Below are 14,097 nucleotides of genomic sequence, written 5' to 3'. Positions count from 1 at the left end.
CTTATGAAAATTTGAAGTTTCCAATTGATTATGTATAGGTATATATACATTATTTTTATATGATATAAACGCAATTATATAAAAAAAATATTGTCTTCCTATTTATTAAATATAGCGAGATAAATGATTTATGATTGCATACTTTAAAAAATTCTCTCTATTTATCTCTAATATCATTATTTCCTTATCAAACGCGCACACATTTTTATTATTTAGAAATACAAATTGCGTCAAGTGAATATATCAAATAAATAGCGATTAAGTCAATATCTAAGCGTTCGTTAATATAACGGAGGTTATCGTAGATTCATTTGAATGACGATCTTCGGATTGAAATGAGCAATCGTGTGTGATTATTTCACTAAACAAATATTTCTCTTCTCGTATGTCTCGTTCTCTCGTTTCGTATGTTTTGTTCACTCTGTGCTAAGTATGCAAATCATAAATCATTGCAAATAAATAAAAAAAAACAGCAATGACGAAAGATAGACAAACTATCGCTTGACTCTCTTCTAATTATACGCGTTACTTCATCTTTTAAGTTAATTAAACTTCATTATTTTCCATTTGATTTATAATTCCTATAATATATCAATTTGTAGAAATATTATATGATTCACAAAACTCTTAGAAAATAATAATTAAAAGATATCTAGCATTTTATCACGTTAATTATGTCTGTGGTAACATTGGATATTTCCCTAACTTGAAATTAATTAGCGACCGAAGCATTTTACATTACAAATTGACCAACTATTAATGAAAAGATGGCGTTTCATAAAAGTTTGTATAATCGATTCCTAACTCCGAGAAATCTGCGGTTGTAACAGATTGCAATAGTTTTGCAACATAAAAAAAGAGAAGCATTTTATCTTTCATGGATACAGAAAATATATGTATAGGCTTTACAGTTAATTTTCTTTTTAATTTGCGTTTTCTTAATTTGCGCTTCTCGGAATACACATTTCATAGAAACATATACATATATGCATTGTGTGTGATTATTTGAGATTTAAATAAATCGCGCAATTTGTTTTATCGTTTTATTATATACATTTTGATTGATGATCGAATAAAAAATGCTTTAATAATTTTTAAGAAATGTTTACCTCGTAAATATTCTTATATATTATATAGAGATATTTTATGCTAGACCTCGTTTATTTTACATACTTTATAATAATATAATCATTGCACATATACCTATATAATAATTTAATTCAGTATATAAATTCATTTACCGCTTATATCTTATAATCGATTATATTCTTACTCATTTATTAATAGTTTAATACAAACATGATTTTTATTCGATTTTAATATCCTTATAATAATAAGTCGTTATATATCAATTATTTTATAAGTTTTTCAATTATACATAAGAGATAAATAATTATAGTTTTTTTTTTAATTTTATGACATTTTCGAATTATTTTGAGTTGCCTAATTCACAAATTTAATTTTTGTAAACATAGTAAATATATAATAATAAAGCTTAAACAAAAAAAAGTACATTTAACTAAATTTTGAACAGTAAAATGTTAAATATTAAAATAATAGTAATAGTAATTAAATTAATAATATTAATATATTTTATGTTTTAATATAAATTTTTCCTCTTTATGTTATACCGATTATTCTTTCTTATTCATATAAAGTATTTTGTAAAAATAGGAAGATCATGATTATCACTCTAAGAATTGAATAATTCCAATTATATATTATTAGCGATTATATCACAGATGATAAATCTTTAAAATGACATTGAAGTTCATCAAGAGAAATCCGTTGGAAGCTGCAGTGGCCTTCATTGAAACGTTTTGCATTATCGGTTTACATATGTGTCATCTTCAGGGATTGTTTTGACAATTGATCATTAAACCATTGGCAATGCCAATGACCAATTCCGCTCTTTTCTTATATTATTTTTCACGTTTAAGCACCGTTTAATGCATGAATTACAAACCATAGCCACTTATATTTTTATATAAATAACTACGTTGACATGTGTTTATTTATAATACATTGTATTTATAACAATAGCCATCAGACATAGTGACAATGCAACGATAATCACAGGAGAAAGTTTTTGCTTTGTCTATACAACTCTGTTACCTGTCGATACATCATAATCTAATCTCTTGTTTCAATAACTGTATATATTGTCTGGCCTTCGTGAACATCATTTATTTGAATTATAATTAGTACTCTTTTATCATAAATAACTTTACCAAAGTGAAAAATTCCTCTGTTTTCCATATTTCTCTGAAAAGAAATATAATTTATGCATATACATATATATTCCTTTTTTAATTTAATTTTTATCTCCTTATTCCTTTTTTCCATTTATTCTTGAAATAACGAGAGACTCTTTGTTTGTCTTACGATTAAATTTTTGAAATAAATTTATTTTACATTGTTTTGTATTATGTAACAGCATGGAAGTACCAGTTCATCGATGTCAATCGCGAGATAGACAAGAATGAGAAGATCTGCGATGATAGATTCGCGTGGATCCCCGTTCAAGATAATATATATATATATATATCTCCATCACCGACCACCTCAACCTTGGCTACGCATCTGCATTTTTTGCTCCCGTTGTTTCTCAATCCGATATATCAGCGAAGGAGCCGGTGTTTTAGGAAGGAACGAGCGGCCGAAGTGGGAGACAAGATATAAAGACTTGGTGACCGCGGTCGATCGGGATAGAAGCGGATATCATCATGTGGCAGTGTCAGACGACCGGCCTGTTGGCCTTACTACTGCTTGCAGCTTGTGTCCAAGCGCGAGGTAAATTACTTTCGAATTTACATCAACCTCTCTCGTCATCGTCATTAACAATCTCTCATGTCATTTACCAAGATACATTTTATTTTTGTTATTTTTATCATTTTTATTAAAGCGAGAGAAAAATCTTGACTCATAAAATAATCTTGACTATAAACTCGTTGTCTTCATTAAAATTGATGTTCCCAGTTTTTGAGATATAATGAGTAAGATGACAATCCTTGTTTTTAAGATTTTAAGCTATTAATAAAATGGTGATCATTTTTTCGCAACATCGCGTCTATCTTTTTTTGTAGCTTCATCACGATCGTTTCTTGCTTTCAAAGAAGGTTCACCATGAAAATACGAAATAGCCACGTAAAATAATTCAACTTTTTTCTCTGTCAGAGAGAGAAATCGATAATGGATCTTGAATACGGAAATTATAGTTGCTACTAGATACAGATAAAATTGATGTACATATACTTGAACTCTGACCCAAGATAATCGACTATTTTGCTTAATGCATATGTAATTTCTTGTAAACATTAAGCAATTATTCACTTGCTCTGTAATACAAATGAAAGAGGAGAATTCATCTAAAGTATCTCATCAGAGAAATCTATGAATATTTCTCAAATGATATCGACATAATTAAAGTTACTTTCTTCAATAACGATTTCGCTTAAACGTTAACATCTAGAATCTAAAAAATGATTCTCTTGATTTGTCGCAGAAGCCGAATCACTGCGTTCAAAGCGTTATAGCGGAGGACCATCCTCCTCCTTCAGCAGTGCCAGCAGTTCTGCCAGCGCAAGTTCCAGCGGTGGTAGCAGTTACTCCAAATCCAATGCTCAGGCTGTAGGCAGTGCCTCGGCAGGTGCTTCAGGATTGTCGAGTGCCGGTGGATACGGAACTGGCGGTCATGGTGGATACGGAAGTGGCAGTGGCGGTGGTCTCAGTGGTGGATACGGAGGTGGCGATGGTGGTCTAGGAGTTGGTAGCGGTCACGGAGGTGCAGGTGCTGGTGCTGGAGGTCATGGTGGTTTAGGTGGCAGCGGTGGTTACGGAGGTGGCAGTGTTCCTGGTGGATACGGAGGCGGTGGTCAAGGCGGATACGGAAGTGGCAGTAGCGGTGGTCTTGGTGGTGGATACGGAGGCGCCGGTGCTGGTAGTGGTGGATATGGTAATTTCTGATTTTTTTATCGATTTATCATCTTTTACTTTCGCAATTTATCTTTTTATATATATGCATTTTATATATTATTATATATTTTTTACATTTATTATGCATTTTCTTGATAAAAAGGTACTTGATATTATCTTCTCCAACTTTGAATAATTAAATGTATAATCATATATAATTTTTTCCTTTCTAAATATCTCATTTAAAAAGTAGTTATAATTATTTATTTAATATATTATATATTGTGTAAATGTTTTTAGGAGGCAGTGGAGGCTACGGTGGTGGTAAGTTTAAAACAAAAAAGTATTTAGTATCTTACATAGAAAAAAAAATATATATATATATATAATAAGAAATTAGTATTTAATAATCATCTAAATTCGAGATTTAAAGCTAAGTTTGCTTTGCATTCTAACAAGTACAATTGAGTACAATAATATATTGCAAGAAATATTATGCCCAAAAATTTACGCCTTGAAATAACATATAGAAATATGAATATAATCGATTAGACGATATAAGCTTAATTAGAATTTAATCCTCTTATCTCTCATATGGAATATAGACATACTAATGCATGCTATCTAAAAATGAATAATTGCATAAACTACATATTTATTTTTAAAATGCTTCTCTCTCTGCTCTTTGCTTTCTTTTGCTATAATAATAATTACTTTTATGATTTAATAAGAGCATTTTATAAAATAAGGACATTTACGTAACTTAAACTTTAATTAATATATATATTATCTAATAATATATATTTCAAATATATTGCTATTTCCATTGTAATATGCAAATAATGTATACATTTTTAGGAAGTGGAGTAGATAAAAATAGCGGAGGAGGTCTTGGTGGTTATGGTGGAGGTACATCTGGTACCGGAAACTATGGTGGAAGTAGCGCCGGTGCCGGCAGTTATGGCGGAAGTGGTTCCCTAGGTCATGGTGGAGGTGGTGGTGGCCTTGCAGGTCACGGTGGAGGTAGTGGTGGCCTTGCAGGTCACGGTGGTGGTAGTGGTGGTCTCGTAGGAGGAGGACATGGTAGTAGTGGTGGCCTTGTAGGAGGAGGACATGGTGGTAGTGGTGGGCTCGTAGGAGGAGGACATGATGGTGGTTCCGGAGGATACGGAAGTAGCGGAGGTTTGGGTGGTAGTGCTGGCTATGGCAGTGCTGGTTCAAGCGCAGGTAGTTACGGCGGGAGTAGTGCCGGAAGTGGTGGTTACGGTGGTAGCGGCGGCGGTTCAGGTGGAAGTGGTCGTAAGTGAATATCATGTATAATAGATTTATTATAATATTTTATATTATTAAAATCTATTTGATGAGATATTCCTGATTTTTTTATATCTTTGACATACTTTTTTGTTATTTTAATCATTTTAATGAGCCGTCCGATAATTTTTAAAACTTATGATTAAATTAAAACCTTTACTCTTCTTGCCTCTATGTGTATTTGTAATATAAATTTGATATGTTATTCCTTGTGATAAGAATTAGGTGGAGGATATGACTCCGGTTTTGGTGGACCTAGTAAATGGAGCGGGGGTGGTGCAGGTAGCGGACACGGCGGAAGCTTAGGCGATGGACACGGCGGAAGTCTAAGCGGTGGACACGGCGGAAGTCTAGGCGGTGGACACGGCGGAAGTCTAGGCGGTGGACATGGAGGAAGCTTAGGTGGTGGATATGGCGAAGCAGGAGGATTGGGTGGAGGTTTGGGTGGTGGACATGGAGGAAGCTTAGGCGGATATGGACAGGGAGGAGGTCCAGGCGGATATGGACAGGGAGGAGGTCCAGGCGGATATGGACCTGGCGGAGTAGGAGGCGGAGGTAATTTGAATAAAAGTAATCTTAAAAAATCAAGGAATAAAGATTCGAAGTTTGAAGAAAATTGTTAATTACTTAGAAATTAAATTTGATTGTTATATTGTATATATGATATTCCAGGTGGATGTGCTGGAGGATGTGCTGGTGGCGGTGCAGCAAGTGCTAATGCTCAAGCTAGTGCTAGCGCAAACGCTGCAGGTAGCGGAGGATACGGAGGTCTCGGAGGTCTGGGAGGTCACGGAGGTCACGGATCGGGAGTAGAGTACGAATACGTTAAATAAAATTTTGATCGTTTTCGATCCTATTGCCCATAACTTTTGAATACTATTTTAATATACTTGGATATTTTTCTAAAAATTATTAAAAAACGATTTAAGAAAAGAAATCTGTTTCCCCAAATCGTCTTTTAAAAAATTTCTTATTAATATCATGAATTGTATGTATGGGATGCCCCGAATATTCTAAGAATGATAATTAGAATAATTTGACATTGTGTAACGTGACACATCAGAATTTTGTACGCGGTAAATTAATTCGCGTAGAGTTTTTCCAACTGTGGAATAAAATTTCAAGGTGAACAAGTTATTTCGAGATGCTTCCCGTTCATCATACAATCGACGATATGCAAACTATGCTTGATTATGTAAATCAACAAGACATGGTAATTTAATGAACAAATATGAATGAGACATAAAACAACGAAAATAAACCTAAGTAACAATTACTTATAGTATATCTTTTTTTAGCATTTTGTATGTTTCAAAAAATTCGTCAAAATTTACTTATGCAATTTGTTGGTTTCTTATATAAAACTGTGATATTATTAGAATTATAATTTTTAATTTTTAAAAATTATAATTTATTAAAATTATAATTTAAAAATAAAATAAGTAAAAAAATAAAAAAGAACATTAAAAAAAAGAAATTAAAAAATGCGTCGCCCGGAATATAAAACATATTATCCTATATGTAAATTAATATATTAAATATTATATATTTATTATTATTCTATACCGTATATCAACAATAAATATAATTTTATTTTTAATTCTGACTTATCAAGAAAGGTTTAATATCTTTCTTTGATTGTATGTTTTTTTGTTTATAGTTTATTCTCTCGCATTGGTGACACCGAGGAAGGTGCGAACCAGAGTGGCACTGCAGAAGGTGCAAAAGGTGTTTACAGCAGCAGCGCAGCTAATATAGATAGTACCGGTAAAGGTACTTATTCCGTAAAAGCGGGTAAAATTCCGGCCTAATATCCGCATTTAATTTTCGAAATTAAATATTTACTTCGCTAAAGATTCTTCCGAATGATCGGCGAGCTGTGATTATAATTGTATTTTGTGACATAAATATAATACAACAAAATATATAAGGCCTATATGTTTTATTTATATATATTTTCTAATTGTCAAGAAAATAATTTAGCATCTGAAGAAAATAAATCTCTATATAAATTGTATATATTTCTTTTTGTGAGTTATTTATATTTTAAAAAATTCCACATTTAAAAAAGAGGAAAATATTGTGCTGCGATATATACTATGACTATATAAACATCGCAAATCTTTTTAAATAATCATTTGATTAACTCTATGAAGTCGTGTAACGTCTACAAAATAAAGTCATATGTTCCGTCATTTGCTAAAACTATCCGTTAATGTTAATGACGTTTTGATTAACCAGGAAAACTGATTTCTGATTCTTATCACTGACAAATGCTAATCAGCTGGATGCAATTTATCTATTACTAATCACGTTGCGTAACCGCATGATTATACAAGTTTGAATATTTAATCGAGATGTGTTCATAATTTTTGTCGGAACTGTAAATCCGGTTACATATATATGATATTATTTCACTGCGTTACTTGTGATATATTTAAATCTCTACTCAAGCAAGGAATTATAATAGTTAGTTAAAACTAATGATGATATATTTAACTTCAGAGACTAAAAACATATCTTGCCGTACTCATCTCTCATGAATAATTCACGACAACCTCTTACGCATCTTACAAGAATTTGTCTAAAGTATATTGATGATGACATAAACGGAATTTCCCCGAAAAGATATATATATATATATATAATTTATATATTTGCATCTAACTCTATACTACTTTCTTTCTTTCGTCTTTCATTTCGTGACATAAAAATATTTCAGCGTAATAATATATATAGCTGATAATTGTCAAAAATATTAATCGAGTTTAAAGTATTATAATATTATTTATAATATTATTTTAATTCTTATAACATTTTTTATTTTAAAATTTAATTAGCAAATTAACGCTTTATTCAGCTGATTTCTGTCAAATAATATTAAATTTTAATCAGCTGATTAAAATGTTACTTTGCTAATTAAATTTTTTAAAATAATGTTTTATAAATTAAAATAATAATGTTTCTAATAATATATGCTATATAGTTCTTTTAACTCGATTAATATTAAATATTACTATTTTGATATTTTCAACATTATATATATACCCCTTACTCATCTTTAATGCGATTATTAATAAAGTTTTATTTTTGACATAAACATATTACTATTTTAATATTTTCAACATATTATATACACCCTCATTACCGGTATAGAAATGTTTATAACATAAACAATAATTTCTGACTCACCGATACGGACGCAATAGCGGAGTGTAGTCCACAGCACATTGATCTGAAAACAAAATATTCAAATTATGTATATATGTGTCGAATATCTCATAAACAACTCAGTTTAGAAAAAGTTTTTATATTGCATACCTCACAGTTGCCCCGCTGTCGCCCGATGCCTCCCTGGACCTCCTCCTCATCTCTTGGTCGACCGTCATTGCTCATCCTTCAGCTCATCCTAGCACTCACGACACTCACGAAAACACGAATAATTACGATTGTCCGACACTTTACACGGCACTTCCGATACGCGAAACTTTATACGGCACTCCCGACGCGCGACACTTTACACGGCACTCCCGACACGACGTGTGAATCGCACTGTGTATCGCAATGCTACCTGTAACAAATAAAATATACATACATATTATTAGAATAATCTTATTATTTCGCACACATTATAAAACATACACAATATAAATATAAATATGTAAGCTAGAATATTTAATTAGCAAATTTTCGCGATTAAGCGTTAATTTGCTAATTAATTTTTAAAATAATATATGTTATAAAAATTAATATGTAATATGCTATAAAGTAATATGTATGTTATAATACTTTTAAATTCGATTAATATTTTTGACAGTTTACTAATGAGCTTTCACATAAGATACAATATAATTAATAAAATATTTTTTTTGCTTATACAGCAATATTTTTCATTTATTATCATTCTAAAAATTTAAATTATTACATTAAATCGGATAATGGTGCGCGCAAAACGCGCGCTTGTGCTGTCTAGTAATAAATAAATAATAATTAAATACTCACTTTAGAGAGAGAGTTTTTTGTGACACCCGATGTCTTTTCCAGACATCCTTCCCCTCCTTCCCCTCTCAATTTGTCCATGTCGTCAACTACGTACAATCTGTAACATACAAATTAAATTTATTGCGCATATTGAAATTTTCCTTTTATTGAATTTATTATTAAGGTAAAAGTATCATGCTTTGACATGCATATCTGGACATTCATCTCGTACCTTTTTGGTTTTTAAATGCAGATATCTAAACTTTTTAATATCGAAAATATATATATATATATATATATATATATATATATATATATAATGTACATATATATGTTTATGGCTGTTTAGATATCCGCATTTAAAGACCAAATAAATACGAATGTCCAAATATAGGTGCATGTTTAAGCACTGGTACTTTTACCGTAACTAATAATAAATGAATAATAATAAATTATTTATCTCATGTTACCTCCGCCGTTACTTGATGCCCCGAACCTCAACGCCTCTCTTATTTCACTGTTGCTGCTTCTCTTATTTCACCGTTGCTACTCCCTAACGAGAACAATTCATTTTACAATTAAGCGCGTAAAAACAGTTGATTACGATTACGCGCGCCCGTACTAATCACACTCACATACAATTAATAAACGCGCGACACTTTCAGCACGGCATTTCCGACTTTAAGATGGCTGGCGACGCGCGCTTGATAAAGGCGGGAAAAAAACGCGGGAAACACGTGGGAAAAGCGCGCGAAGCGCGCGGTCTCTTACGATGTTCCTAGAAATTAACCGCGCATGTGCGCCAACAGCAAATTCGATGATCGCGCAATCACCATATTTCGACCACAGATATATCACTAGATGTCTGTGATTTCGACGCTACATGATCGAAAATTATTAAAATACGAGATTTCAGTATATGACAAATGATGATTATCGTAAATATATATATATTACGAGACATAAATGATTTATACAAATTCATACCGCGTCGATACTTTATACTCAAGTAGATAATAAAGCATGTAAAATATTTTCTTCGACAAGTAATAACCTTCGATCAGTGTTTGCTGTTATCTAAATAAAATTATATAGATGATCATCTACATGAAATTTTGGCGTTATCTTATCTTTATATTATGTATTATCTATATCTGCATCTTAGATAAAAAAAAGTGTTATCTTTACTAAATTATCTAAAATATAATATTCAGATAATTTGGTTTAGAGTTTCATAGCACATATTTTTACATATTACATAGCACGAAAATATTTTAAGTAATAGAACTTGAGCAGTAAACGATAAAAACTTATAAATAAAACTGTAAATATATTTTTATATCTATAATTTTCATTTTTTTATTTTACATAACATTTTTATTTATTTACATTTTTTAACTGTTTTCATAAGCGATTTAAAAAATAATATTTAAATAATCTGGAAGTTATCTAGATGAATCGTCATATAATTTCATCTTTTATCTATATATATTTAAAATATACATCGCCTTCGATATACATGCATACATTTAATCATTTGATCGAATTAATAAATAATTACGCGGATTGAAACTCACTAATCAACTTGTACACCATATGAATGTGATATTTTATCATGATATCGCGCCTCGAAAACTGATACGACGCCGTGTTATGGTTAATGTGCAACGTACTCGATTGTCGCCGGGTGAATGACGATTATAATAATGAGACTGCGCGTAAACAATGATATGCCGGCGCTGGACGCCGTAATTTGTAGCTACGCAGTCGCAAATTAATGAAATATAATGTTAATTATGGCTTACCCTCACTTTTTTACCTAAATTCGTCCGCGATTGAACTGGATCCGTCTAATAGCCGCCCGCTCGCGATGCTTCATTATTATGAACGTAGGCAACACTTGTCCACATTGTCCATCGATGTTTTCGCATCGAGATATCTCGCTACTTGACGCGCGAAATACAACTCAAACAAAATTGTCACCTCGATACATTTACGAGTTATTTAATCGTACAAGTTAAATAATTATCCGAAATGATAATCAATTAGAATAGATCATCACTAATCGCTTACTGACCATTTGATTTTGTTCAATTTTTTATATTATTTAAATTTAAGTGATTTTTATATTATTTAAACTTAGGCCGGTATTCATAGTCCGTTCTTATTTCAAGCCCGTCTTAAGTAATGTCTTAAGATGCAAATACGGCTCTGTGATTGGTTAATCACATCATAAGATTGTACTTAAGGGCTAGTCTACAATAGAGTCGTAAGGTCGTAAACGTAAGAAATTGACCAATCACAGTTGAATTCGAGGAGAATAACCGACTGTGATTGGTCAATTTCTTACGTTTACGACCTTACGACTCTATTGTAGACTAGGCTTAAAACATTCTTAAATATAAGAACCGACTATGAATACCGGCCTTAGTTGCTAATCTAGATAACTCAATTTAGTCCACGGTATAAGACCGCAGTTGTTTACATTGCGATGTCGCGCAAAGTAAGGTTAATCCTGACAGATTCGATGCGTAGAAAAATATTCATCGACTCGGAAATATTCTAATGTCATGTCCTTGACAGCGAAAATGAACATTTCTAGATTCGCATCGCTGTTCGATAGCATAAACATTGCTCTTTTCTGTCATCGTTGTCTCGTCGCGGATGCAACAACTGTAGGATGAAGACCGAATCTTGGCCATGTCGACGTTCATCGAGATTAATAATAATAATGGTTTGTGCTCGTTCGACGAGGACCCTCGCGTCCCCGATACGATCGAGCGAATTGAGGAATCCACGGTGACATATGACGATTTCTTCTCGAAGTATCTAATACGTAATAAACCCTGTGTCATTAATTCCCGAGCGACTGAAAACTGGCCCTGCAGACGCGAATGGGTGTCAAATAATGCACCCAATTTCGAGGTGCTTGGTGCATTGTTTGGTATGTAAAAAAATCCCCTCCTTCCTTGGAGAGAAACTACAAATTGACATAATTTGACAGTTATTGACATAATTTAATTTCCATTGTCCAGGACGTACTGTAGTCCCGGTCGCCGACTGTAACAGGAAGTTTTACAACTCGCAATTCAAGGATGACATGCCCATGAAAAGTTACTTGGAATATTGGATCGATTATAAGCGAAACAATTATGCGAAATCGATGCCGTTGCTGTACCTGAAAGACTGGCACTGTGTGAAAAACTTCCCCGATATCCCCATCTACGAAGTGCCTCGGTACTTCGTATCCGACTGGCTGAACGAATATTACATCGCTCATCCCGAATTAAACGATGATTATATGTTTATTTATATGGGACCGAAAGAGACGTGGTAAATACATTTTCAATGTTACAACTATTTTCGTTTGAGATTCAAAATTTATTCTCACATATCATCGATCATTGTATCTTTGTATCGAGACTGATTTAATTGTTCATCCTATGATGATTTAGGACTCCTTTACACGCGGATGTTTTCACATCATATAGCTGGTCTGCGAATATAGTTGGGAGAAAGAGATGGTTACTTTTTCCTCCGCATGAGGAAGATCATCTTCGTGATCTTTATGGGCAATTAGCATATGATGCAGTTTCAGCGGATCTTAATGATCGTACAAAATACAAAACGTATGATAGTAAAAAGTTAAAATGTTTCGATATAATTCAAGAAGTAGGGGAGATCATATTTGTGCCATCTGGATGGCATCATCAAGTTTGGAATTTGGTAAATAACTAAATGCAAAAGAAAAGTTTAATCGTAGACTGATGGAAAATTAATCGTGTCATTTTTAATATAGGAAGATACAATTTCCATTAATCATAACTGGATTAACGGTTGTAATATAAGCAATGTATGGCACACGTTAAAAAAGGAATTGAGATCTGTTATGAAAGAAGTTGATGATTGCAAGGATATGAAGAACTGGAATAAACATTGCCAATTGATGCTTAAGGCCTCCTATGGCATGGATTATAAACAGTTTCTCGAGTTTATATCATTTATTGCTAAGAATCGTTTACATGCTATGTTAAAGAAAAATCAAGTTATCAGTTTTCGCAAATATCATTTTGGATATAATCACTGTTTGTTTGATTTGCGAGCACTGAAAAACATATTGGAGGATATTATCACAGACGCGCAAGATTTGTCTGTGTACAACTTGATGTGTGAAAATGATGAAGCACGACTGTTATTGAAAACTGTTAATTCGTTTATCGAGTCATCTTGTAACATTGAAAATGTAACTTCTTCCATGATTGTGCAAAGCAAAATTCAATAAATTCATTAAGTTAACAAACGAAATAAATTTGTTAATACAAGCAATTTATGATTTTTGTTTGTAAATATAGCACTTTTACTTGGTTGTCATATGAAACCATGTCATATTCTTATGTGTTTAAAATTTTATAAATTCCCTCGCTTAACTTTATTTAAATTTTCTCTTAGAAGATAACATTTCGCAGGGTCATCTTTTTAAGATTATCTTTGTACAATAAACACGTTACATCAGACACATTGTCCAATTATTCACAAGTAAAATATATCAAAGAATTGAAGGAAGTATTGCTCAAATTAAAAAAAAAATGCTAATAATATGTTTGCTGTGTGGAACATGTGTATGGCAAAAAGTAATTATCTTATGTTCTAAAATGTATATACGATAAATAGAAGCTCTAGAAGCTCTGGCGTATTTTTTCACTATGTGAGTGAAATTGATCTCTTTAATCTAAAGTATAATTAAACAAAAATAATATTTTTTTTCCTTAATTGAATATATATACTACAGATTCTCTAAATGTATAAAGATTTACAATAAAAATTTCCTATCTGAACTCTACTAAGCTATAAGTGCAACCTAATCATGGATACATCGTCTCTGTTGCTTGT

General features: G+C 32.1%; 3 protein-coding genes across 5 annotated transcripts in view; 2 read left to right on the top strand and 1 right to left on the bottom strand.

Moving 5' to 3' along the window:
• Positions 1–9,303, bottom strand: part of LOC145942645 (uncharacterized) — a 69,600-nt gene extending 60,297 nt beyond the window's left edge. Inside the window, exons 1-3 of the mRNA XM_083049570.1 lie at positions 9,229–9,303; positions 8,548–8,797; positions 8,419–8,461 (exon numbers count right to left, since the gene is read on the bottom strand). Of these exons, the coding sequence (XP_082905696.1) occupies positions 8,419–8,461; positions 8,548–8,615 (111 nt within the window). The 5' untranslated portion in view covers positions 8,616–8,797; positions 9,229–9,303. The remainder of the gene's footprint in view (positions 1–8,418; positions 8,462–8,547; positions 8,798–9,228) is intronic.
• On the top strand, positions 2,633–7,243 carry LOC145942548 (uncharacterized). 3 transcript variants are annotated; one of them, XM_083049378.1, is made up of 7 exons: positions 2,633–2,793; positions 3,506–3,955; positions 4,219–4,239; positions 4,774–5,214; positions 5,446–5,781; positions 5,899–6,040; positions 6,887–7,243. In XM_083049378.1, the coding sequence occupies exons 1-7, from the start codon at positions 2,727–2,729 to the stop codon at positions 7,035–7,037; spliced, it is 1,608 nt and encodes a 535-aa protein (XP_082905504.1). In that variant the 5' UTR covers positions 2,633–2,726; the 3' UTR covers positions 7,038–7,243. The 3 variants fall into 3 exon arrangements, with proteins under 3 accessions (XP_082905504.1, XP_082905505.1, XP_082905503.1); XM_083049379.1 differs by having other exon boundaries at positions 4,216–4,239; positions 5,452–5,781; XM_083049377.1 differs by having other exon boundaries at positions 4,216–4,239.
• Positions 9,304–11,663: 2,360 nt separating the features above from the next.
• Jmjd4 (jumonji domain containing 4) lies at positions 11,664–14,043 on the top strand. Its single transcript, XM_083049545.1, has 4 exons — positions 11,664–12,151; positions 12,243–12,540; positions 12,663–12,933; positions 13,007–14,043. Exons 1-4 carry the CDS (start codon positions 11,908–11,910, stop codon positions 13,487–13,489), a joined length of 1,296 nt encoding a protein of 431 aa, XP_082905671.1. The 5' UTR covers positions 11,664–11,907; the 3' UTR covers positions 13,490–14,043.
• Positions 14,044–14,097: the final 54 nt, after the last annotated feature.

Source organism: Prenolepis imparis, unplaced genomic scaffold (genome assembly GCF_030444845.1).
Source record: "Prenolepis imparis isolate NDT839.2.m4 unplaced genomic scaffold, iyPreImpa1.0 SCAF_11, whole genome shotgun sequence".
NCBI lineage: Eukaryota > Metazoa > Arthropoda > Insecta > Hymenoptera > Formicidae > Prenolepis > Prenolepis imparis.
The sequence above is the reverse complement of the archived record's forward strand: the minus strand, read 5'-3'. Positions and strand labels throughout refer to the sequence as shown.